General features: G+C 34.6%; 2 protein-coding genes across 5 annotated transcripts in view; one reads left to right on the top strand and one right to left on the bottom strand.

Moving 5' to 3' along the window:
* The window catches only part of LOC149909955 (FERM, ARHGEF and pleckstrin domain-containing protein 2-like), a 68136-nt gene extending 58267 nt beyond the window's left edge, over positions 1–9869 (bottom strand). For 3 of the 4 annotated variants that reach the window (XM_090120066.1, XM_090120068.1, XM_090120069.1), the window contains exons 1-3: positions 9597–9869; positions 7112–7274; positions 1554–1699 (exon numbers count right to left, since the gene is read on the bottom strand). In XM_090120066.1, coding sequence (XP_089976192.1) covers positions 1554–1699; positions 7112–7187 — 222 coding nt within the window. In that variant the 5' untranslated portion in view covers positions 7188–7274; positions 9597–9869. Of the gene's footprint in view, positions 1–1553; positions 1700–7111; positions 7275–9113; positions 9570–9596 lie in introns of those variants that run through there. The other variant, XM_090120067.1, reaches the window with a different exon arrangement.
* A 2507-nt stretch (positions 9870–12376) lies between these two features.
* Positions 12377–26530, top strand: LOC149909954 (putative phospholipid-transporting ATPase IIB). The gene is made up of 19 exons (XM_090120065.1): positions 12377–12610; positions 12682–12784; positions 13941–14143; positions 14656–14898; positions 16646–16866; positions 17182–17389; positions 17638–17860; positions 18245–18422; positions 19086–19201; positions 20480–20617; positions 21164–21337; positions 21880–22050; positions 22342–22527; positions 22847–23033; positions 24476–24651; positions 24921–25025; positions 25319–25445; positions 25727–25930; positions 26281–26530. The coding sequence occupies exons 1-19, from the start codon at positions 12558–12560 to the stop codon at positions 26415–26417; spliced, it is 3153 nt and encodes a 1050-aa protein (XP_089976191.1). The 5' UTR covers positions 12377–12557; the 3' UTR covers positions 26418–26530.
* Positions 26531–26877: the final 347 nt, after the last annotated feature.

The following is a 26877-nucleotide window of genomic DNA, read 5'->3' as shown; positions in this document are numbered from 1 at the left end:
TATTAAAAACTTCAAAGGTCAGAGGCTGCGTTGCAAAAATATTACTCTCATACTGAATAGATTGATTAATTAATAAATGGATGACGGCCCGGAATGTTTTTAAGTTATAACGAAAATATGAATATTTTTGCAGCTTTTGGCGTAGTAAGTGGAATGTTTAATTAAAATATGATACATATTGTATGACGGTAATGGTATGAACGTTTCATATTACAGTAGTTTAATAAAGGTAATTTAATCCGTGGAATTTTGTTGAGCTTTTCTGTGTGGTTTATTGATAATCTAGTAAAGCATTTTATTGTATAAAATATATCTTTTATCGGAACGCATAACTTTATTATTATTTATTATACATGTTTCAGGTTTCTAGGAAGTGATATTTTTCTGAATTACAAATTCGATGAAGGAATGTAAGAGTATGTCTTATTCTATTGCGATGAAATTTGCCATTTTAAATTTAAAAAACTTATCATGAATTTTAACAAATTGTAGAATTTAATCTGTTTAAACAAATAATTCTTTTTCTCACCAAATAATAAACTAAACCGTTATGCAATGCCATGTGTCCTTGCATATCTGAGAATACATCGCAGAGCCTGAACTCGACTCGCATTTTGACATTCTTCTTGTATTTATACATTCGACTATATTAGGATTATACGGGTGTAGTGAACTGTTATGTTACGCAACAATAAAGAATACTATAAAAGTTGCGAACCGGACGAACCGAACTTTACTTTTATCGTGTAGAAATCTGGAGAATAAATTGTGTTCCTTTGGTAAGTCATAAACATTACGAAATCAAATATTGATGGATGAATGAAATTTTCTGTTAGTAAAGTGGATGGATGGTTTTTTCCCGACATGGTTTTAAAAGGTGAGAAATATATTTCACTTATTATATTCTCTTTAGAGAAGTTCTAGAGTTTTCTTTACACACATACATAATATAACAATCAGTAATTTATCATGTAATTTATTTTAAATTAAAACAACCCTAGTCTAGTAATCAGACCTTCTCAAAGTTTTCAAGTAATAATTTCGCATTGCATATCCAACAAAAAGCGTTTTAACTAATATTTAATACACCTTGTTGCATCTGATTATTCTCTTCAATGTACAGAGTTCTACAGCTATAATTGAATGCACCTTGTAGCGTCATTTCTACGCAGATCCCCTGCCATCTCTCTCTTTAGAGTCTTTTCCACCAGATATGTGCTATGCAGCTATGCTGCAAAAACCTAACAGCTATGCTGTGAAACTGTGACTATGTAGGGGTGCGAGCTAGATGTGGTATGAATGAAGATGCGCCGCCGCGGAAATATGCGCAATTCGAGCAATGTGATGTATAAATGACAGACTCCGCTCTGCACACATCCATTGGACGCAACTTTCCACATAAAGAACGTAACATAGTTGAATCCGTTTGCTCCAGTGCTAAGCTACGCATCAAGGACCATGATTGGTGGAAATCAAACACATCCACAGCAACGTAGCAAAGCACATCTCTGGTGGAAAATTACCCTTACTACCACGCCATATAAGCCACCCACCTGTATCTGGAACATGGATATCGAGTCGTCCAGCATCTGCACGCGCACGGCGAGCATCTTGCCGCCCTTCTTGGGCGTGGCCGGCGGCGTGCGCGACCCGCCGCCGTCCACCCCCGCCGGCGTGCTCGCCGAGTGGTGCATGCGACCTGCGTGATATTGTTATTGATATGTAAAAATAAACATACTTAAATACAGTTAATAAACACGCTTAAGGATGCTTTTCCACCAGAGATTACCGAGGATACGTAGCGAGGGAAGTTTTTGTAAAGAACCAATAGTATCGCTTAAAACGATAAATGAAACAATATGATTGGTTAGACAAATACATCCTTCGCTACAGACCCTCGCACATCTCTTGTGGAAAAGCACCCTTAATGAGAAACATGAAATTGTTGAACTTTCAACGATTTTAAAAAACTTAGTGTAATTTATCTGTCTGTTTAACGTGGCTAGCTTCACCACTTTAAACGGACCATTTATACTTAAACATTATAATAAATCATCCTTATAGTCATAGTCATTCTTAGCACACATACACTACGGCTACATGGGCCCCTAAAATATATAATGTGCAAATTGACGTACAATAAAGATCTAGACCACTTAATATACGCTCCTATAACTAACCCCACAATCTCGATACAAAAATTGCCGAATCAAAACATGTTAGTGAACTTAGCAGATCATTTTTAGCAGATCAAAAAAAAATGTGAGTTCTTATCGCGTGCAGTTGAGTTCTACAGTTCCTGATACTTTTTAGAAATAGTTCTGGCGTTTTTACCTTAAAAAACGACATTTGAAAAAATGATCTGCCAACTTCCCGTAGTAGATAATTTTTAGCAGATCAAAAAAATATGTGAGTTCTTATCGCGTGCAGTTGAGTTCTACAGTTCCTGATACTTTTTAGAAATAGTTCTGGCGTTTTTACCTTAAAAAACGACATTTGAAAAAATTTATCTGCCAACTTCCCGTAGCAGATCATTTTTAGCAGATCAAAAAAAATGTGAGTTCTTATCGCGTGCAGTTGAGTTCTACAGTTCCTGATACTTTTTAGAAATACTCGCGTAAAATGAAACACTAGAAAATTTATTTATGTCATATTTCATCACGCCGTAGCACCATGCCGTAGCAGCATGCCGTAGCATCATGCCGTAGCATCACGCCGTAGCATCACGCCGTAGTATCATGCCGTAGCATCATGCCGTAGCATCATGCCGTAGCTTCATGCCGTAGCATCATGCCGTAGCATCATGCCGTAGCATCATGCCGTAGCATCATGCCGTAGCATCATGCCGAAGCATCACGCCGTAGCATTACGCCGTAGCATCACGCCGTAGCATCATGCCGTAGCATCACGCCGTAGCATCATGCCGTAGCTTCATGCCGTAGCATCACACCGTAGCATCACATCGTAGCATCACACCGTAGCATAACGCCGTAACACATGCCGTAGCATTACGCCGTAGCATCACAGCGTAGCATCACGCCGTAGCATCACGTTGTAGCATCACGTCGTAGCATCACGTCGTAGCATTACGTCTTAGCATCACGTTAAGCCGGGTCCAGGTCGGGTTTTTTCAAATGTCGTTTGTTAAGGTAAAAACGCCAGAACTATTTCTAAAAAGTATCAGGAACTGTAGAACTCAACTGCACGCGATAAGAACTCACATTTTTTTTTTTGATCTGCTAAAAATGATCTGCTACGGGAAGTTGGCAGATCATTTTTTCAAATGTCGTTTTTTAAGGTAAAAACGCCAGAACTATTTCTAAAAAGTATCAGGAACTGTAGAACTCAACTGCACGCGATAAGAACTCACATTTTTTTTTTTGATCTGCTAAAAATGATCTGCTAAGTTCACTAACATAATCAAAACTCTGTCTGTGTGTGTATTAGCCAGTTTTCTTATGAACTTTACAGAAATAAATGCGATAGAAAATAATTAATTTATAGTGATTCATAGAGAAACACCAGGCTCAGCATGAGGTTAGAGCTGGTTGGCTCACAATTTGTTTTGGCCCGGCGACGGGCAGCCGCTGACGGGGTCACGGAAGAATTCTACCATACCCGTGGCCCCGTCGTTGATGCGGCTTGACGGAACACAGTGGGGTTTTGGTCGGTAGGAATCCGACATAACCCACGGCCCCTTCCCCGGAGGCCGTGGGTATCTATGCAAGATTTCCCCACTTAAAAAAAAAAAAAAAGCTCATTAATGCTGAGTTAGGATAGTGATATGGATAGAAATGAATGAGTTACATTTTTGGGTTTTGCACTTTGCCAATTAACTTAATCGCAAACATACAAAGCACAACAAGTGCAGGCATCGTTAAATAGGATTTATAAGACAATGCTTTCCTTGGGTATTTTAATTGAATATTTTATGGCAATAAATAACACATTGACCTATACATCAATGCCCAACTATCCCGTAAAGAAACCAACTAACAGATTCACACTGCGTACATCCAAAAACAATATAAAATGCCTTACGGGAGCGAGCGTGGGAAGCGAATAACGATATCTCACATATACCTGAAAACCTGCGTTAAATCGCTCTCACTGCACGGAATTTTCACGGGAAAACGGATTAATTTTCTCTGTATGTTGCAGTCCATTTGAAACTTTCTCGTGGACGTGGAAAATAGCAAATGTAAGCTGTAAAGCGGTGACAATGACCGCATTTGTTTAACAGAAAAATATCGTTTGGATGTCCCGATTGTTATTTTGCTATTTTAATCCTACTACAGAGACGGGGTTCAACCTTAGGTGAGCTTTCATTGATAGAACAATACGCTTAAGAAATCGCGCCTATTTCACGTTATATTTAATGAAAAAGCGAAGATTTCAAACTGATAAATACTTCGGAAGATTAAATGTGTTGCTAGCGAGGAGCTTGAATATTATATTTCATGGAAATAGTATCTATGATTTTTATAATCCCACGTGTTTCATAAACACTGCAACTATATTGTTTCTATATTTTTTTTTACAATTGTTTTCGATTGATATGCAAATTGCAATCTAATATCTTATCTGTATTAAATTAATTATTTTTATTTAGTTTTTTTTAATAACATTAATGCACACAATACTAAAAAATATACACCATTACTCATTTGATTTTACTTTTCCCATTAAAGATTTATTTAAGACCTATGTATTGCTTTACGAGTCTGAATTTATTTTTAACCCTCCACCGACATTTACAAGATTTGCACTGAAAATGGTCCTTAATTAATCTTGAGTTTAAAAGCTTTTGTAACAACCGCCTAAGCAAAGTTTTAATAATAATGTTTTTATACATTGACGTAGGTACTTTTTACTTTTTTTTATACTCAACTAGCTTTCCGCCCGCGGCTTCGCCCGCTTTGTCTAAAACATAATAAATAATATACTAAAACCTTCCTCTTGAATCACTCTATCTATTAAATCACTCTATCTATTAAAAAATCCGCATCAAAATCCGTTGCGTAGTTTTAAAAATTTAAGCATACATAGGGACATAGGGACAGAGAAAGTGACTTTGTTTTATACTATGTAGTGATACATATATGAATAATATTTTCAGTTAAGGAAAAATGAATGCCTATACAACTCTTTATACAAACAAACCCAACTATCTTTATTTTAATTTTTACGATTCAACACGGCAGACCGTGAGTACAACGTTAAAAACCCACCTAATATTCGGATTTCGGATACAATTTTCTACGGTTTCGCAGGGTTTCGCGAATGTCAGTGATAAATGTTCGTACTGTATATTATTTTAACACAAAAAAATGAAATCGTTTTCAATGTCGGTACAATATTGGTCAAAGAAACAAACATAAAATTCATCTGTCCCATAAACTATTCGTCGGTTTGTATATTTAATTTTAAGAAGGGGTTGAATAAAAAAAAGCATTGTACCTGCTGTAACATACAAAATAACAATGAATTGATTGATCATAATCACAGATTACTAAATAGCGATATACTAATAGCTAACTACCATAACAACCATACCATAACAAAATAAACACTACTGCTTTTATGGTAAACTAGAAGTCCGCCCCGTCTTCGCCCGTGGTACATATTTCGCAATAAAAGGTAGCCTATGTCCTTTCTCGGGTATCAAAATATCTCCATACCAAATTTCATGCAAATTGGTTCAGTAGTTTAGGCGTGATTGAGTAACAGACAGACAGACAGAGTTACTTTCGCATTTATAATATTATAGTATGGATAAATCAAATTCATGTATTAAAAAATCAACAATATGTATAGGGAACTATATTTTCTATCACCAAAATTTATATTTGTCATCAAGTTGTATCACCTAATAAATAGATCTATCACCACGAAATATTTTCGTTCTCAGATAAACAAAAATTGTTCCCAGGTATGAATTATCAAATTAATGTTAATATATGTGTAAAATAAGAGATCGATAACCAATAAAATTATATTGCATTACATGAATATAAACTTCGTTCTTATAATAACAGTTTTGTTACTTAAATAATAGCTCTGTGCTCAGAATGGTAGATCTGTCACCAAATTAATCGATTATCGATCCCTGACTGCGACTCCTTTTTATTTGATATTTTGTCACCAATACAGTAGTAACATTTTATTTCGTTCAGATATTAAATTAATAGTATTCGTTACCAATTTAATACATCAATTTATAATTTTAACGAAAAAATGATCAAAGGGGCGGAGACAAATTGGCGCGACAAGCTGATTATTCAGTGGTTATCCACCGAGCGCCCCGATCGGGCAACGACACAATAGATTTTCTATTGTGTCTGTGATTCCGGGGACTGATGGAGAATAAATATTGATTATTTTAACTTTAATTAAGTGTTTTATCTACTATTCTGCTAGCTATAAGCCAGCTATTTTAAACCAGCACTGATTGTTCAGTGGTAATTATTTTAAACAATAAATATTGATTATTTTGACTTTAATTGTTTTATTTACTACTCTGCTAAAATTTTTATTTAAATATAATTTATACTACCAGTGGAAATTTTCTTTTGGTTGAAACGATGATGACAGCCCTAATTTTTTATTTGAACTTAATGCAATTTTCTAGTAATGTGTTCATATAATAATATGATTTATTGGTGATCTCTTTAAATTAGTTTGCTTAAATACTTATTAGGACACACCTATTATAATACATATAAAAACATTTATTTAGTACTAGACGTTATATCTCAGGATTTTAGGTGATTTATTGTGAAACTGATTTTGCATTTTTTGGTGACTACATTTTGGTGACAGATCTACTATTTTGAGGACAAACCCTATTATTTAAGGAACACAAAACTAGTTAAATTGGTGATAGCTTAAATGATACCCATATGTATATGGTAGCAATAAGAGGCAACAGTTTTTATGTATTTAATATGTACACAGTACACGTTGAGGATGCAATTTAGGTTTAAAAAACGTGTCACAATCATGTTAAATTATTATTTTTGGAATAATTGTTCCTGTGTGCTCTCCAAATAAATAAATAAATGATTAATCAATAGAAAAGCATTGTACGCTATAAAATTAAAATATTAACCTGGTATATTCCATCCAATAGTAGACAAGTGTCCCGTAGAGTTACAGCTGCCCGGCGGTAGCTCCGATTCCATCATATTGTCGTCTCGTCACATTCACACACAGAAACTAAGTTTGATGCCATTGTTACTACACTACACTAAACACTCACTGTACACATTTACCTGGAACAAAGTAAAATATGTTTAGAATTATACTTTTATTATAACTTTTTATCCTTTCATATGACACTTACAAGGTATTATGGACTACTTAAGAGTACCATTTTTCTTACAGACAATAATTTTTAAAATTACTAAATGTTTGCGTTTTTAGTAATACACATGTATAACTGACTAGTTGCTCCGCGCGGTTTCACCCCCGTGGCTCCACTCCTGTTGCCCGTAGCGTGATGAAATATAGCCTATAACCTTCCTCGATAAATGGGCTATCTAACACCGAAAGAATTTTTCAAATCGGACCAGTAGTTCCCGAGATTAGTGCGTTCAAACAAACAAACAAACTCTTCAGCTTTATAATATTAGTATAGATATGTTCACTGGTGAGTGTGAAAAATTAGAAATTTAAAGACTATTTCACATTGTATTGTTAACAACTCAATAAAAGGGTAATAATTTATTATTTCAATTAACATAATATTGATTGTGCACATACTTGACTCAAATTAAAAAAAAAAAACAAATCCAAATATAAAATACCCTTGACCTACAGATTTGTCCTATAGGAAAAATTTTCAAGAGAACGTTATTCTGAATAACTGCTAAAATAAAAATAAAAGCAAATGAATAAGCCATTTATAGTAGCGTTTTATTAATAAAGCAATAAATGAGAATTTCCCACAATATAATAGAAGTTATTGAGGATCAAAACATCAAAAACATTTGAAGTGCATTTAAAATGCAATGTTATTTGTATGGAACTAAATTCATTTTATTTTGATTCCTTACTGAAGTTTTATCCTATATTTCATACTAATATTCCATGATTATTTGTGTTATACGGTCTTTTACAGATAATAAATTAAATAAATAAAAATTGAAGATTCCTTTCTAAGAAATATTTAGTGAACATAATGAATTTAAAATATCAATATTTAATATTTATAATTTAAAATCAATCATAAAAATAAATGATAAAGTGCAGTAAATAAAAATGCATTCAATAGTGCATTGCATAGACCTAGTGTGCAAGGTGCATAATGCATCAATAATTCATGAACTTATAATCAAGTCATAAATTACATAATACTCAGGGTTATTAGTATACATTGGCTTTTATATTGTTCACTTTTATTTAAGAAAACCTATTTATTTTGAGAAGTAAAATTTTATACATTTTGACTATATTTAAACATAAATTAAATGAGTATTGCATCGCATTAATTATATTATAATCTCTCTCAATTCATTATTTGAAATTATATAATTTAGGTAGGTATATAATATGGGAATTTGAAGCAAATTAAACTTTCAAATAATAATTATATTTGAATTCAGTTCAATAAACAATAAATTTTAATTTCTAGATTGTCTTTCCATTGCCACTACTAATAACCTTTAATTACATATCATTAAATATAATTGATACCAAGAATTTTAGTAATAAATGGACAATAGTTAATACACAAAATAACTTTTAAGTTACATGTTCAATGAAAAACCTTGATAATAAATTATAACAATGTTATTTAAACCAAAAAGGTCATTATTTTTATATATATTGAATTTGCACTGCTATTAACGTGAAACATAAGTTCAAAGACCTGCAGTAAAAATATAGAATTCAAATGAGATTAACAAACATTGCAGGCTTCCAGATAATCCTTTACTTTTTCAAATGACACCACTATGTAACATCTACTTGCAAAAGGGCATTGACCTCTACATTTTATTGAGTTATCAATACATTTTTATTTAAAAAAATAAGGAAATGCAGGTTTAAGAAAATATATCATAATGCACTTTTTTAAAGGTTTTTACTAGATATGTTTTTTAAACACTTACTAGACTGATATTTTTTGCTCCATTAGGACTATCAGATGTTATCTTGGAAATAACATGATGACCCTTGTTAATAAAACATCACATAAAATTAATTTGGATATGTTCTACAACTTTAAAGCACAGCTATTGCATAAATACAGTGTTGTTGTCCGAAATTCATTGATCATTAAATTACGTTCGTGCAGGAGGGATGCAAGTGACGGCCTACTTCGCACCCGGAGTCCGGAGACATAAATAGTAGTTCCAATGCAATAACCAGAAAATAGGTCAAACGGAGGTGTGCCCGGCCCAGCCTGACAGAGACGACACCATACAACCTCCGGAGCGCCGCATTACAATCTAATAAACACGCTTTGCAAATTTAATTACGCAAAATACACTGCAACACCAACTCTTATTCATAAATTACGAATTCCCTCCTCAATTACCCCCGCAACCATAGGAATAAACATAATAATTTCATATAAACACATCTTATCTTACTTTCTAACATTCGTAGATAAACGAGACGGCCGATAACGATACGGAGTTCCAACTCTCGATCCCGAGTTCCAGGCTTGTCAACTTCACAACTCGAGTCATTGATCTAGTTTGTCATGTGATGCTGTCCACTATTATTGCGAAACTACACAACACTGTCACTTAAACTGTTAAACTTATTCATCAACAATTGAAAATAAAATAAAATTTCGTATTAAAAATAATTGTTTTGCAGGACTCTAACAATTCAGCTTCACACACCCAAACCCATCGTTTGCGACTAGGGATGGCGATCTGAGATCGATTAATCGAAGAATCGATTTTCCGAGCAGAAAATATCGATTTTTTAAATCGATATGAAGTACTGTGTCGATTCACTGAATCGATATATCACCCTTGAAAATCGACATTAGATTTTTTCTGTTTTGGTATAAACCATACAATTATTTGCATTTAGTTGAATGTGCCTGAATTATAAGAGTGCTGCCGGTTAAAGAGTTAACTACTCATAAACTCGCGAGATGGCTGTATGTTTAGTATCCTTGACTCGCCTCTCTTTAATAAAAAAGTTACGTTAGTAGTCTTTGACTTTATGTATCTATAATCTGTGACGATTGATATTGCAATTTGCATTATTCATTTGTTGTTGTCGTTTATTGAATACTGTTATTAGCATAATATAAGTACATACATATTTTCATGATTGATAATTGATTTTCATCAGATTTTCATGTAGTGTTTGTTGCGAAATAATAACTAATTGAGAGTAGGTAAGGTAAGTAAATAAGTAAAGCGCTTCTTATTTTTCACTTTGACGCTATTATTTTCAGTTTGTTCTGTTATTGTTTGATATCCTTATAGTTTGATACGGTAATAAAAATAATTGTTATTTTTGAATTCCCTGATTTTATTGATAAGATATCGTTAATTGCAATATTAATCTTGTTTTTAGTAAAATTGATACAAATCTACATTGTAAATGCAAACTTGAAAAAAAGATCGATTTTTTAAGAATCGATTTTGTAGGCCTCGATTTTTTCGTGAATCGATTCATTAGACTACGATTCGAATCGATTTAAAAATCGATCTTTTTCGTAAAGAATCGCCATCCCTATTTGCGACTTTCGAGTTTCGTCTCTACGCCATATTTATTTACAATAAAATGTTGCCACTTGGCAGTTGGCACATATGATCGTAAATCATTTTCACACATATTTTGTCTTAATATAAAAAAAATTGTTAATATTTTAATTAATCTTCAATGAATGTGTCAATGAAATATTAATAAGTATTAAATAGGTATAGGTCTACCAGAATCTGATGGCATATTTATATTTCAAAAATAAAAGATTTTCATGTGGCAACTTTATTTGACAACTATCAAATTGGTTGTCAAATTATTTGTGTTGATGATTAATTTTTAGGATTTTGTCTTCAAAATCTTCGAAATATCGATAAAACCGCTGCGATCACAAGCAATAGGTGTTGTTTACAATGTCTATAGAAAAACATTCGATGAAGAAGGATCAAACACATCACAATTTTCAGTTTTAAAGCGCGTGAAAGATTTTATTGCTAAATTGGACTTACCCGTTTTGATACTTTAAATAAAAAATGTTATAAGTAGGTACTGAACTATACTATTGTTTGTTGATTAAAATATAATTTTATGGAAACTTATTACAGGCGCTTACAATACGGCTATATGTCAAGTCCAAGCAGTCCAAGTCAATTTTATAATGTGTTAATACGAAAAACGAAAATAAACATGATTTTATTTTATTTTTGTTTTATTTTATAAAACATCGTACTTATCATATAATATATTTTATAAATAATCGAGTTTTAATCCAGATAATTATCATTAAAATCCATATTTTCACATGGCATAATGATATATACAAATATAGGTATGTATAAATAAATAATATGTATTACCTATATAAAAATAATAGTATGTATAATATGTTATAAGTGCCTACATAATATTTCGTGGATATCTCATTATTAAGTACAGTTTTATCCACTTATGTAATGTGACTAATGATATTGAGGTCAAAATAAAAAGTAAGCAGTATCAAGATCGTTCAGTCCATTTTCCCTAGGGTTGCACACTCAAAATTTTGATTTCCCTATTTGCCATCAGATTCTGGTTTACCTATAGTCATTAACCTAAATTGTTATTTTTCACATTCTAGGTTTTAAACTGACATACTGAAAGTAACGTCATCTGGTAAACTTCTCTGACAGATATGTTTTTATTGCCAACAGAAGAAGATGTTCCCCAGCTTAGAGGTACTAATAATTTTATTTTAAACGTTTGACCTTAACGATCTTTAGGCGCGTTGAAAATAAAATTTCAAAGTCCCGACATGTCACGGAGTAAGGCGATGATTTTGGAATCTTTTAATTTTGCCAAAGAAGTTCTTCTTACATGTGTGCTCGGCACACAGGTTCTTTTTTTCATCTTAAAATGTTGCACATAGAAACGAATTATAAACAACAATTATTTGAATCATTCAGTTTTAATACCTGCTTAAATCAAACTGCTTGGAAACAATTAAATTGCTATTTATTGCATTCATGAGCTAGATAATACTATGTACTATATTATGTTATATCGATGAGTACAAAAATATCATGAATAAAATAAAAAAAACTTTGTACAATATTTAAGCGAATTATGAATAAAACACTAGAAACATTTACAAATGCTGTCATAATTTTTGACGTTCAATCACAAGTGACAGATCACCATGCAGATCACAGTTCTCATCTGTCATCTTAAGCGATTGTTGTGATTTGCTAATGGGTTTCGACGTCGCGAGCTTACACTTCTAAAATAGGTCCAATAGGTCTTATTAGACGTATATGTAAACGGACGTGCACTTGTGTTCATTTATGTATTCGAATAATAGTATTATATAAAATGTTGTAAATGCTTTATTGAGTGCAAAATTTAAAATGGAAACTACGCCACTTTTAACGCGACCTAAAAAGAAATCCATATGGTCAAGGTAGTCAATGTTGTTATGTTATTCTAATCAACGCTTCCTTTGTTTATAAAATCTGTGTTGTTAATTTTTAGATTAAACTTTGGATGGTTTCGTCGAAAAGAACTTTGCGCTCGAGTTATTCATTTGGGGGAATTACCTGAAGAAGAGTATCCTCCGAATTATGTATGCAATCAGGTAAGATAAATCTTTCCGTTATTAATCCAATTAGAATCAATGAAACCGAGAAACACGAATTGTGTTATTAATTTATGCTAATGGATTCCTTCTTAGATTTCATTGCTAATAGAACACTGATAGCATTTTGATTTGTGTTAAATAATATTTGTGCTAAATATTTATTTTTTATATTTTTTTTTATTATGAAAGTCATTGAACTACTGTGAACTAAGTAGAATTATAAGTTCTTTGACCTATTTATTATAGAAATACACAATGTGGGACAGTCAAAATACCTGATAAGAGAATGTGATAAGCAATGAAGTATTTAATTATACTGTATACTATGAATTATGTATGTTTACATATAGGGTAATTACACGGTAATTTATTTTTTATTGTTTCAAGATTACTTCATGTTTGGTTGTTTATATTAATATTAAACTCTGATAATAATTATTGTTATGATGAAAATAATTTAATAAAGTAGGTATATGACAAAAAGAATTAAAAAAAATTGCTTAAATTAAACTGGATAAACTTCTAAAATCTAAGCATAATTCTATCATGCCTTATATATTTTTGCAAAATGGTAACAACAAAAACACCCTGGGAGGATTGTAGGTAACCCATTAGTCAAGAAATGATATAAGCTTATTATGCCACAATGTTATCCTATCCTCAGAAAAAGTTTAAACATATTATTCTTTCCTCATAATAAATATAATATGCATCCTATTAAAAGGGCAATTTTAGATAAGAACTGACTTTTATTGGCACAAAACACATTAAAACAATGATAAATGGTTAACATAGTCTTTTCTGTATGCATTTCGTGACTGATCAAAACACAAGCTTTTTCATACAAATAAAACAACAAACAAAAATCTCTCCTTTTATAAGTTACTAGCTGTGCTCCGCGGTTTCATCCGCATTTCTCCTCTCCTGTTGGTCTAAGCGTGGTGATATATTGCCTATAGCCTTCCTCGATAAATGGGCTATCTAACACTGAAAGAATTTTTCAAATCGGACCAGTAGTTCCTGAGATTAAAGCATTCAAACAAACAAACATACTCTTCAGCTTTATAATATTAGTATAGATTACTATGAATAGCTTGAAAGTTTAGACATAAAAGACCTAACGTTATTAACAGAATTTTACAATTTGTTTCAGAAATACAACATCCTTACATTCCTGCCTATCGTTCTATTTGAACAGTTCAGGTTTTTCCTCAACCTGTATTTCCTGGTGATGGCCCTCAGTCAATTCATACCGAGCATCCGAATTGGCTACCTGTACACCTACTGGGGGCCGCTGTGTTTTGTTCTTGCAGTTACTGTGTTCAGAGAGGCGATTGACGATTATAGACGATATAGGTTTGATGCTTTTTATCATTGTTCAGTTAACTACCATGGTCTGAGTAGTGTATAAAATTAGTTAATAAAATTTTTCAATATCATGCTTATTTTCAACGTAAAGTTACTAAAGTTGTAGTTAATGCGAACTAGCCGGGTGCAAAGCTACTGCATACCTTTAAAACTAATTCTTTACAGTTTAATATGTACAACTAGAGATAAAATATTGTTTATGCTATAATATTATCACAATGTAAATATTTGTTATCAGTAACAAAGGTTGTATTTCACAATTGTTTATGAGGAATCCCCATTCATTAACTTTATGAGTTTAGCAACATTTGCTGCTGTTTTAAAATGTTTTTGATGATATATACTATGTGTATTTTTACAATCGTTCATACAAACATACAGCTCACACATTTTTTGGGTATTAAAACAAATAATGAATTTATATTTTATATTCAAGCTTAGAAAGATAAGATTGACTAACCAGCTACAGTTTAATGAAATTGACTATACCATATTTACAGACGTGACAAAGAAGTGAACCGCCAGCGCTACGAGCGCATAGTGTTAGACTCACCCAGCGAAGGCTACCGTCCCTTCGTCACGGAACAAGTATCTGCGTCCGCGCTACGTGTAGGCGATATAGTGATGTTGCACAAGGGACAAAGGGTACCCGCTGATATGATACTGTTGAGGACCAACGAGACAATGGGAACTGTGTTCATACGGACAGATCAGTTGGACGGAGAGATTGATTGGAAATTGAGGTATTTTGATTCATAGTATAGTATTTTTTTTTAATATAGGTAAAATGAAAATTTATTTGAGGAGACTTCTGTTAAGTTTTTGAAACAAAACTAAAATTGTGTCTTAACAGTGACATAGATGTGAAAATACAGTTTTATACTAAATCAATATATCTAAATAGAAATTAAAACACATCACGCAGAAGGAGATTTTTTAAAATAATCTAAAACATATTTTTGTAAGCACTAAAAACATTTTAGTATCGAAGTTCCGATTAATTAAATTATACATAGTAATCACTAATCAGTTAAACAGGAAATGGAAACTTCTGGTCTAGGGCTTACAAAGTATTATGTTACATGCTTAAGAGTACAAGTATTAGATTACTTTTGCAATAATTAACTGTATGTTCTATCCATAGTATTAGAAATGAAAATATTTGTATTTACCTCCAATTTTCTAAATTATTTTTTTCTCGTTGAATATAGTGCAAATGTCATATTATGTGTAAAATATAAGTGTAACGTGTATGATTACTAGTGTTGCCGAACTATCGATAGTTTGACTATCGATAGTTGACCTTGAAAATAAGTCAGAATATCGATAGCACTATCGATAGTATCGATATTATCGATACTATCGATACTATCGATAGCGTTAATCATGGAATACTATTGATGAACTGCAATAGTATCGATAAAATCGATAGTATTGATTGCCAATAGTTGCTATACTATCGATACTGTCGATAGTATCGATACTATTGCTACTGAATATTGCAACTACAATCGATACTATCGATAGTACTGATACTATCGATAGTTTTGAGCTATCGATAGTAGTAAATTGTGCAATAGTATTGTTCACGATTTCTTGGTATAATGGGTCAGTCAATGGGCTTATTAGATTACGAATTAACGAACTAAAAAAAATGAATTGTACAAAGCGCCAATAGATAACTTGAAAAGTATTATAACCAAACATCTAGTTCTCTGTCATCCACTATAATATTATTGATAAAGCAATACTATCGAGAAAAAGGTCACTATCGATGGGACGATATTATCGATAGTATCGACACTATCGATAGTATCGATAGTTCGTTCGATATTGAGCTTCGATAGTATCGACACTATCGATAGTATCGATAGTTCGTTCGATATTGAGCTTCGATAGTATCGATACTATCGATGGTATTGATATGTGTCGATAGTATTTACGCTTATAGGACTATCGATACTATCGATAGTATCGACACTATCGATAGTATCGATAGTTCTATCGATACTATTGCTTTTCCCCAACTATCGATAGTTAATCGATAGACTATCGATAGTGGACTATCGAGCGGCAACACTAATGATTACGTAGTTCGCCTGAAGCAGAAAACTACGTGATTAAATTGAGATTTTTTCGATGTCCACTTAAACATAACATCTCATATTTAATACGAATGCTTGCACGTTTTATGTTTAATCTTATTCAATCTATATAAAAATAATCGCAAAAATCGTAAAACTCGGGAAAGGCTCGACCAATTCGGATAATTTTTTTAACGTTTTTGTTAAAACTCAAGGAAAGCTTTTGTGGAGAGAAAAAACGTAAAAAGGGTTATAGTGCAGAACAACATCTGCTGTAGCTAGTGGAATTTAATATACTGACATCATTTAATTTTTTGGACCAGACTTAAAAATGTATGCTAAATTATACAGTATTTTTTTTTATGAAGAAGAAAATAAAGTCTCTTACAATAATTATGATTTACAGGATACCACTACCATCAACGCAAAAACTACCCACCGACGCGCATTTACTAGACATAAACGCTAAAATATTCATTGAAAAACCTGAAAAGGATATACATTCGTTCATCGGAACTTGTACTAGATTAGATGAAGAGGAAATCGATTCTTTAGATATAGAAAACACGTTGTGGAGCGGCTGTGTAGTCGCCTCGGGACAGGCTACCGGACTGGTTATATACACAGGTAAAATTTATTTTGGCGTTCAAAACAGCCAGTTCTTGTTCACAATGAGAAATAGATTCACCAATTCTTACTCCAAAATTTCGTTTTTATGAAATGGATAAATACTATAGAAATAAAGTAAAATTTATTTGTCTGAAATAGATCAAATTATAATGGATACCAACGGATAAATGGCACAACGGCAAATAAAAAAGTATCGTCATTTCTTACAATTTAAACTAGTAGAGCTTATTTCCTATAGTAATTCACCTTCAATCCATAGATATATAATATGTATATTCCGTCTAATAAAATTATTATCTTTCATTCGTTCAGGAACGGAAACTCGCAGCGTAATGAATAACGCAGCTCCGCGATCTAAAGTCGGTCAACTAGAGCTAAGAGTGAATGATTTCACTAAAGTGCTCTTTGGGGCAACTCTCGGTACATCATTCCTACTGATTGCGCTGAAGGGTTTCGACGGACCCTGGTTTGGGTTCCTCGTCAGATTTGTACTGTTGTTCTCGTATATTATTCCTATTAGGTAAGTTCTTTATTTCTTTTTGTGAAATTAGGAAAACAATTGAAGCTGTTTTATAATGATGATTTAGAATAGTTAAAATAATTTCTCTCATTTTAAACTATTGCTAAAATAATATAAACTATGTAGTACTATTGTCTAAGTAGTATAATTTTAGTAAGTACGATATTATTTGAAGTCAAAGATTTCATCACTTTGCAAGCAAAAATCACCTTAACACAATCCGACATAAAGTGCAAAATCCCTTACAGCTTACGAGTGAACCTGGAAATGGGTAAAGTGTTCTACTCCTGGACGATACAGCGCGACAAGAAGATAGAGGGCACAGTGATGCGATCGACCACGATACCCGAGGAATTGGGCAGGATTCAATACTTGCTCGCTGACAAAACGGGGACATTGACTAAGAATGAGATGGTCTTCCAGAAGTTGCATTTGGGTAACGCACTGTTTGACAGGGAAAATTTTCATGAGGTAAGTTTGGCAGGTTATTAAGTTAGTGTTTTTTTAGTGTTTCGTATCGAAAGGGTAAAAAAGGAACCCTATTATTGAGGCTTCGCTGTCTGTCTGCTTGTCCATATCTCATGAACTGTGATATAAAGACAGTTTAAATTTTCTACGATGATTCTGTTGCCGTTATAACAACAAATAATAAAAAATCAAGGTTAAGCAACAGTTGCCACGGTCATAAATTAGATGGGTGTCCAATTATTTTTCAAGCCTATGGAACGCCTCAGAGCGAGGTAACGTCGCATGAGTCATGTTTTTTCGTGCGTGCAGCCGGCTCTATCGAATTATAAGACGTTGTCACGTCAATAAGTGTATATAACTACTACTACAAAAGAGCGGTGTCCACAGGTGGAAGCGCTGCTAACCCAGCACATAACGAAAGACAGTCCGTCAGTAGCGAGCAGCCCGCTGGAGGGCGGGTCGGTGACGCCAACCCCGCGGCAGGTGTGGGCCAGCGTGCTCGCGCTCGCGCTCTGCCACAACGTGACGCCGGCCTACGAGCTGGACGAGCGGGACGAGCAGTCTGGTGCGTTTCCTACCAATCTTTAATAAAAATAAAAATAAAAATAAAATAAAATTTAGTAGCAACTTCAAATATAACATTACAATATTGCTCTGCCCTCTGAACTAGTAACCTTATAATATGTATATATGTACTTACAAAAAAGAGCGTGTGTCCCGAGTATACGTGACAGAAGTGAAACTTCTTCAATCTATACTAATATTATAAAGCTGAAGAGTTTGTTTGTTTGTTTGCTAATCTCGGGAACTACTGGTCTGATTTGAAAAATTCTCTCGGTGTTAGATATCGAGAAAGGCTATAATAGGCTATATAATATCATCTCGCTAAGATCAACAGGAGCGAAGCCATGCGGGTGAAACCGCGAAGTGCAGCTAGTGTATAATATATACAAAAATAAAAAAGAGCCTTTGTGCAGAACACACGTTTCAGAAGTGAAACTACTTTGTCAAAATTCAAGGATACCAAAACCGACGACCTACTCCATAACGAGACGTATGCCATGACGCGACCTTGAAATTTTACTCTCAACGCACCTAAAACGTTTCACTTCAAAAATTATCGCCAAATGTGTTACCAAGCGTTAAACTCGAGTACGACACATTCGGCTGTTTTTTAACGTTGGTTAAAAAAATTGAAATATTTTTTAGCAATAGTATCTTTTCGCAGACATGGGCAGTTCAGTGATGTCGGAAAGTTGTGGTGGTGCGGTGCCTCAACAGCAGCTGTGCGACTACCAGGCAGCAAGTCCTGATGAAGTGGCGCTTGTGAAGTGGACTGATATGGTAAAATAATGTTTTTTTTGAAGTTTAGTACATATACCTCTCCTATGTGTTAAAGACTAGTTTAATCTCTAGAACCGGTTTCACGGTATTTTTTTTTTTTTGAAATTGTTAAGTAAAACGCCTACTCCTAATCAAAATAGGCGGTAGTTTCATGAAATAGACTTCACTTCAAAAATTGAGAGCTTTATTTTCAGAACAAAAAAGTATCTATATTTTCCTTTTTATTTATTTATTTATTTATTTATTTAGAATTTCCAACAAAGGATACAGATTACATTTGTTACATCTAATTATTTAAGTACATGGTCTTCTGCACCTTTAATTACAGGAAATTACAGCGTTCAAAATATTTATTACAATTACAATTCGTCAATTTATTAAAAAATATTAGTTAAAAAAAATTAAAAGAACTTAATAACATTGATTATATACCACGAAAAGTATTACAATAAATTACAAATAAATTACAAATTTAAAATTACAATTATATTCGTCAAATTATTAAAAATATTATATAATCAAAATTTAATGAGCACTTAATTATACATACATAATAAATAATTATTAAAAAAAAATAACAAATTTTACTCAATTATAATTATATGTATTAAAATTTATCATTACAAAAAAAAATATATATATACAGTTCGGTTACATTTAATAAAGGAAAAATAGAAACTTTTGTCATTGGCTAAATTGCAGGATTAACGATTTAAAACGTGTGAGAGATTGACTGAAGATGTCTATGTCTTGAGAGATACCAGTGTGCTTGTTGTACTCATGGGTGAGTCTGACTATTGGTGAGTTTTTACCAAGGTTTGTCCGATAAGAGGGGGCACTAAAAAGGCAACGAGGTTGACGAGGAACTCTAGATGGTACATTAATATTAAATCTGGTTAGTAACGCTGGACAATCGAAACCATTATTAAACACTTTATACAAAAACAGAAGATCAGCTATAGTGCGACGCGATTCAAGAGATCTCATATTGAAATATTTAAGTCTGTCTTCGTAGCGAGTCACTGATTTCATGATACCAGCTCGGTAAGCCAGCTGGCGAACAAGTCTCCTTTGAATTCCTTCGATTCTTTTTCTGTGAGTCTGGTAAAAGGGATTCCAGACGGTACTGCAATATTCCAAACGGCTATCTGTGAAACAAGGCAGGAAAAAATACATTTTTCTTTATAAATGATTTATCTCAATGACGTTTTTCGTCTTTCTCTAAAAAAATGTTATCTAAAATATATGATTATGCCATATATGCCATCTTTATGCCAGATGGGTGTATCCTTGTACCGTCGCGATCTGCACAACATATCGTTGAAACTCCGCGCCGCGAACGAGATCATGTCGTTCAACATTCTGCAGATCTTCCCGTTCACCAGTGAGAGCAAGATGATGGGTATTATTGTTCAGGTAAATTGCAAAATTGGCTTTGGTTAGTTATATAGGTTAGTTTATAACTATGGGAGATGCCTAGAATGAGAAAAAGATAATTTTAGTTCATGTTACTTTTTTATTCGTCAAAAACATTATAAAATTTAAAATACACATTAGATACATACATAGTATAAAACTATTTTTTAATAGACAGAGTGATTCAAGAGTAAGGTGTTAGTATATAATTTACTACGCTTTAGACAAAGCGGGCGAAGCCGCGGGCGGATAGCTAGTAAATACATAAAAGGAAATATTTGAGCGCAATATCAAGAAACAATATGAACTTTACGTATAAGTACATATAAATTTTCCACATTAAGTACAGTCAAATAATCTGTCTACATGTTCCAATTACTAATATGTATCTTCTTTGCCTTCTCCCCGTGGTTGCCTAGCAGAAATCACTGGATAGTGATAAGGCCGCTCTTTGTGCTTTTTTTTATTGTAAATTGTTATTTTATGTACCTAGTTTATTGCACAATACAGTGTTAAATAAATAATATCCCCCCTAAAATCCACCAGGAAGAAATCTCCGGTGACATAACATACTACGTCAAAGGTGCTGACGTGGCACTATCCAAGCTTTTGCACTCCAGCTGGCTTTCAGCTGAATGCAGCCGGCTTGCAGCTGACGGGCTGCGAACACTCGTGGTAGCTAAGAAGAGCTTGGGCAAGAACGAGTATCTGGAGTTCGAGGTGATTACTTTGAGTGTCAATGAGATAAAAGAAGAAGAGAGAAAAAAAGACGTGTGGCACTCGGGGACTGCCGCGGTAAAGCTATTGTATGCTATGCCTTCAAGCCACACCTCCGTGTCCGTCGGAGTGGGGAGCGTGAGGTTTTTCGTTAGGCAATTTCTGGATTCGGTCCCTGCACTCAAGGCCCGCGATAGAAGCTATGCAATAGCTTAATAAAGAAAAAAATGGACCAAAAACACATCCTTGGGGTACACCAGTGCATACCGCACTTTGTATTCGGAATTGTAATACTGTATTTCTTTCATTGACATTATTAATTATACTTTGGTGATTACTTATAAGATACTACTTTTGCCCTGAGTTATAGTTTGTATTTGTGTTCAATATTTCATTAGTAAATGATTAGCTACATAATCAAAAGCCTTCGACAGGTCAATTTTTTGTTTTTGTTGTGAGTTAAATGTCTGTAATGATTTTTAATGATTAATGAATTTATGATTATTTCCTAATTCATTTAATATTATTATTTTATTAAATTCCAGAGCGAATACAAAGAAGCGCGTCTAAGCGTGACGAACCGAAGCGAGCGAACAGCGGCCGCCATGTCGCGGTTACATCGTGGGTTGGAACTATTGGGTCTCACGGGTGTAGAGGACCGGCTTGCGGACGACGTGCCCAGGACACTGGCTATGTTGAGGACTGCGGGGATCAAGGTTCGATATTGATTATGAACAAAAAAACGTGTCAAAATTTATAAGATTAAAATGAAAAGAATTAGTTTAATTTGCAACATTTTTCTGTGACAATATAAAAATACGTTTTGCTATCTTAACACCCATTATTATATTAGCAATAACTGGATAATAGCGTATGAAATTTCTTTTTTGAAAAAATTCCATCTCGAAAATTTCCCTAACGCGCTTAATTTATTTCATACTTACTTATTATATTTATTCATATTTCAATCAGTCGATTTTTTTAATAAAATTTAATTCCATCCCCAGATCTGGATGTTAACCGGCGACAAGCTAGAAACAGCACTATGTATAGCCCGCTCCCTACACTTGGGTGGTGGGTCGCGTTGGTTTGTTGCGCCCGAGTGTGTTTCACGACGAGATGCACATCAATTGTTAACTGCCTTGAGACAAGCTACCGATACGGACCTGATTGTGGAGGGGGAGACTTTGGAGGTGAGATTTCATAGACCTTTGTCACTTAACTTTTTTGTGCGCGTTTAAAAAAAAAATTCGCGTTTTTCTGATGAAATACAGAAACAGCACAATATCTAACCATTTTCTACGAAAAACGATAATCACAAATCCAAAATAATAAATTACTTTAAGTCAATTTGATTAATGTTGTCAATCTTCGTTGCGTATCGTCCTTGCAGAAAAATACGGACCATTTTTAGCGCTATCGTGCGGGGTGAGGTAAGTGTTTAATTTTGGCGGGAGGCGGAGAGTGTCCGTTCTGTAGCGTTTAGCTACTATTATGTATTCTGTGCCACAGGTGTGCCTGCGCGCATACGAGGAGGAGTTCGTGGAAGTATTGCGCAGCTGCGCCGGCGTGGTGGTGGCGCGCTGCTCGCCCACGCAGAAGGCGCAGGTGGTGCGGCTGCTGCGCGCGCGCAGTCTGCGGGTGGCCGCCGTGGGGGACGGGGGCAACGACGTGGCCATGATACAGGAGGCCGATATGGGTGAGTGTGCACGTGTGAGCCCACGCAGAAGGCGCAGGTGGTGCGGCTGCTGCGCGCGCGCAGTCTGCGGGTGGCCGCCGTGGGGGACGGGGGCAACGACGTGGCCATGATACAGGAGGCCGATATGGGTGAGTGTGCACGTGTGAGCCCACGCAGAAGGCGCAGGTGGTGCGGCTGCTGCGCGCGCGCAGTCTGCGGGTGGCCGCCGTGGGGGACGGGGGCAACGACGTGGCCATGATACAGGAGGCCGATATGGGTGAGTGTGCACGTGTGAGCCCACGCAGAAGGCGCAGGTGGTGCGGCTGCTGCGCGCGCGCAGTCTGCGGGTGGCCGCCGTGGGGGACGGGGGCAACGACGTGGCCATGATACAGGAGGCCGATATGGGTGAGTGTGCACGTGTGAGCCCACGCAGAAGGCGCAGGTGGTGCGGCTGCTGCGCGCGCGCAGTCTGCGGGTGGCCGCCGTGGGGGACGGGGGCAACGACGTGGCCATGATACAGGAGGCCGATATGGGTGAGTGTGCACGTGTGAGCCCACGCAGAAGGCGCAGGTGGTGCGGCTGCTGCGCGCGCGCAGTCTGCGGGTGGCCGCCGTGGGGGACGGGGGCAACGACGTGGCCATGATACAGGAGGCCGATATGGGTGAGTGGTACACAAGCACACGCATACGCACGCACACACACACACGCAAGCAGGCACGTCCACATAATCACACGCTTATACACACACGCTAGCAAGAACGCACACATATGCACGCACACATACGTACGCACTTTACGAATAATGCTATAAATAAAAATATGAAACACGCATAAGCATTCACATATGTTGAAAATGAAATATACACGAGAGAACGCATATAATGATAATAAATAAAATAAATGCGAAAAAATAAATATTCATGTAATACAAACACGTACCCTTATACGCAAAAAATGTATAACTTTGATCCTTAAAAACAATTTATTACGCAATTTTTTAAATAATAGATAATTAATCATGAACCGCAAAGCTATTTTAACGATTAACGTGCGTTAGACTGCCGCCTCATCCATGTTTTCTTTTCTATTCTTTTTATTTATTTATTTATTTATTTATTTCATTAAGGATCACCAACATGACATACACTGATACATAGTAACAATCGTAGACATAGTGCTGTCACAATTATAGGCAACCACCACTAACAATTAATATAACCACAGACTAATAATAATATACTACGTATAAATATAACATTAAATCAAAGACACACAGTCTGCAGCTAGCTGCAGATTAGTTAAAAAGTATACATATACATAATACATAAATCCAATTTTGACGGCAAAATAATCAATTAATGTTAAAATAAAACTACATTTTAAAATTACGATTTTAAAATTAATATGTTTTGATACATTGATAGATACATATTTTTTTTTTCTAACCGATAATGTATCTCCAGGCGTAGGCATAGAAGGCGCAGAAGGTCGTGCAGCATCCCTAGCGGGTGATGTGAGCATCCGCAGCTTTTCCAACCTCGCTCGTCTGCTATTGGTCCACGGAAGGAGGTCCGTAATGCGGTCCGCGGCTTTGTGCCTCTTTATAGTGCATAGGGGTCTGATCGTGTCTACTATGCAGGTGAGATTTTGATTTAAGTATTATGTTTTTTTTTTTTTCATTTGGTTTAGAAATTATTAACATTTCATGTGTAAATTTATTTTATTGAAAAGCTAGAATTTTTAAGATCTTGAAATAGAGCGACATTTTGGTTATAAGCTAATTTCCTTTAATGTTTATAAGAGTACTTTGGTTTATTTATTTGACTGTATGAACTGATATAAACAATTTAAAGTGAATTGATCCGACTCGAAGGACCTAAAATTTATTTATATTATGTATTTTTACAGGCCGTCTTTTCTGTCGTGTTCTATTTCTCATCGGTATCGCTTTACCCCGGATTTTTAATGGTCGGATATGGAACGCTTTTCACAATGCTCCCAGTGTTTTCTTTAGTAAGTATATTTTATTGCTATTTTTTTACATTTAACGTAAAAAAAATAGAATTCTCACAACAAAATGAGACTACATCCCACAAAATAAATTGAGACTGTCTAGAATTTTATTCTTTTCAATTTTGGGTCTGATTTTTATTCTGAATTATTAAGGCACTAAGGATTTTTGGAATGCGTAATTTAAAAATAATTCGCAAATTGTTTTTTTTTTTTGCAAATTCTTCTTTTGAAACAATAGTCGTGTAGACTGTAGATAATAATTTATTTTACAAATTTTTAATATATTTTTAAAGGTACTCGACAAGGACATATCAAGCTCAACGGCTTTAAGATATCCGCAACTCTACAAACAATTGACGCAAGGGAGACAACTGTCTTATAAAACGTTCTACATTTGGATCGGGATATCAATATACCAAGGTGAGCTAATTCTCTTTGTTGGGAAAAAGCTAGTGACCGCGATTTTGTTCCATATTAATGTTGCGTACGATTAAATTGTATATTTATGTTCACTTTTTCAGTATTTAGAAGGAATTACATTGCATTAAAAGTTGTACTATATTTATTTCTTATGTAGTTAAGAGAGATACAGAGAATAAAGCTTCTGTTTGAATTAATATTTTCTATATGTACGTGATCACCAAAGTTAATGATACCCAAAGACATTTTGACGAATACTAAATTCGTGTTTCTCACCCCAGGTGGTGTTATAATGTACGGTGCGCTGGTCCTATTCGAAGACCAGTTGATCCATATAGTGGAGATCAGCTACACAGCGCTGATCCTCACTGAGCTGATCATGGTGGCTCTCACTGTGACCACGTGGCATAGACTCATGGTCGTGGCTGAATTGGCCAGTCTGCTGATGTATACCGCCACGCTGCTGATATTTACTACGTATTTCGGTAAGTAATCTTCTTAGGACTGGTTTTTATGCCGCAGGAAGTGTTCTTAAGGAACAGATCTGACAAAGAACAGACCCTGGAGGAAGAAACCTTCAAGGATACTTGCCTTAAGGTAGCTGAACTGATCTGCCTGCTCATGTCTTCCAAATCCCTGTTAATCTTTACCATATATCTTGGGTAAGTGACATCTATAGGGTTGATAGTTTACCGAGCTGAAAAATTGAATATTTTGTTAACTGTAGCATAAAGTCTATCTAGCTGTTTATCTGGGGATTGAAAAATCGGCCCTTAAAATTCTAAAAAGAAATAATCAATTTCCAAAAAAAAATATTAATGCCATATCCTTGCAGACGGTGACTTCATCCGCCACTGGGACTTCTGGTGGAAGGTGACCGTCATCACGCTGGTGTCCTGTCTCCCGCTCTACATAGTGAAGTACATGCACCGGAAGTGGAGGATGCGTCAGTACAAGAACATCCGGAAGTGAACTCTCCCGCCTTCTCTCTAGCTCATATTGCTTTAACACTAGTATAGTTACCGTATTCCACTTGTATGTAGTGTAGGGTGTAAATGAGTTTTTTTTTTAATATCAGTTGAAATTATGTTCCAATTTTTTTTTGGTTCGAAATAACCAGTTAAATTATGTTTGACAGTTATTTTTCTTTTTATAATAAAGAATGACTGTTCGAAATCGAGTTTAAATTATGTTGATTGATAATGTTAGATTTTATTGACAGTCTGTGACTATGCACTTTAGCACTAAATAAATATTTTAACTTAAATCGAAAGATTGTCACGAATTTAATCTGAATGTCAATTTCATCACAAGTGTAGACAATTTTCTCACTGGACTTATTCCTTTTTATTAATAAGTATGTTGTAATCAGTTTTTATGAACGTGATAAAATGGTGTGCATAGAAATCAAAATGGCGACCAATTGATATTA

The sequence above is a fragment of the Colias eurytheme genome, chromosome 3, assembly GCF_061535395.1.
Source record: "Colias eurytheme isolate Ceu_HAF_F1 chromosome 3, ilColEury1 Martin Lab GWU primary, whole genome shotgun sequence".
NCBI lineage: Eukaryota > Metazoa > Arthropoda > Insecta > Lepidoptera > Pieridae > Colias > Colias eurytheme.
This window is presented reverse-complemented; position numbering and strand designations above follow the sequence as displayed.

Coding starts and splice junctions, on each gene's coding strand:
- LOC149909954 (XM_090120065.1), top strand. CDS start 12,558: ATGGAAACTACGCCACTTTTAACGCGACCTAAAAAGAAATCCATATGG. Junction 17,390..17,637: donor TCGTATATTATTCCTATTAG/GTAAGTTCTTTA, acceptor AATCCCTTACAG/CTTACGAGTGAACCTGGAAA. Junction 25,446..25,726: donor CGGGATATCAATATACCAAG/GTGAGCTAATTC, acceptor TTCTCACCCCAG/GTGGTGTTATAATGTACGGT.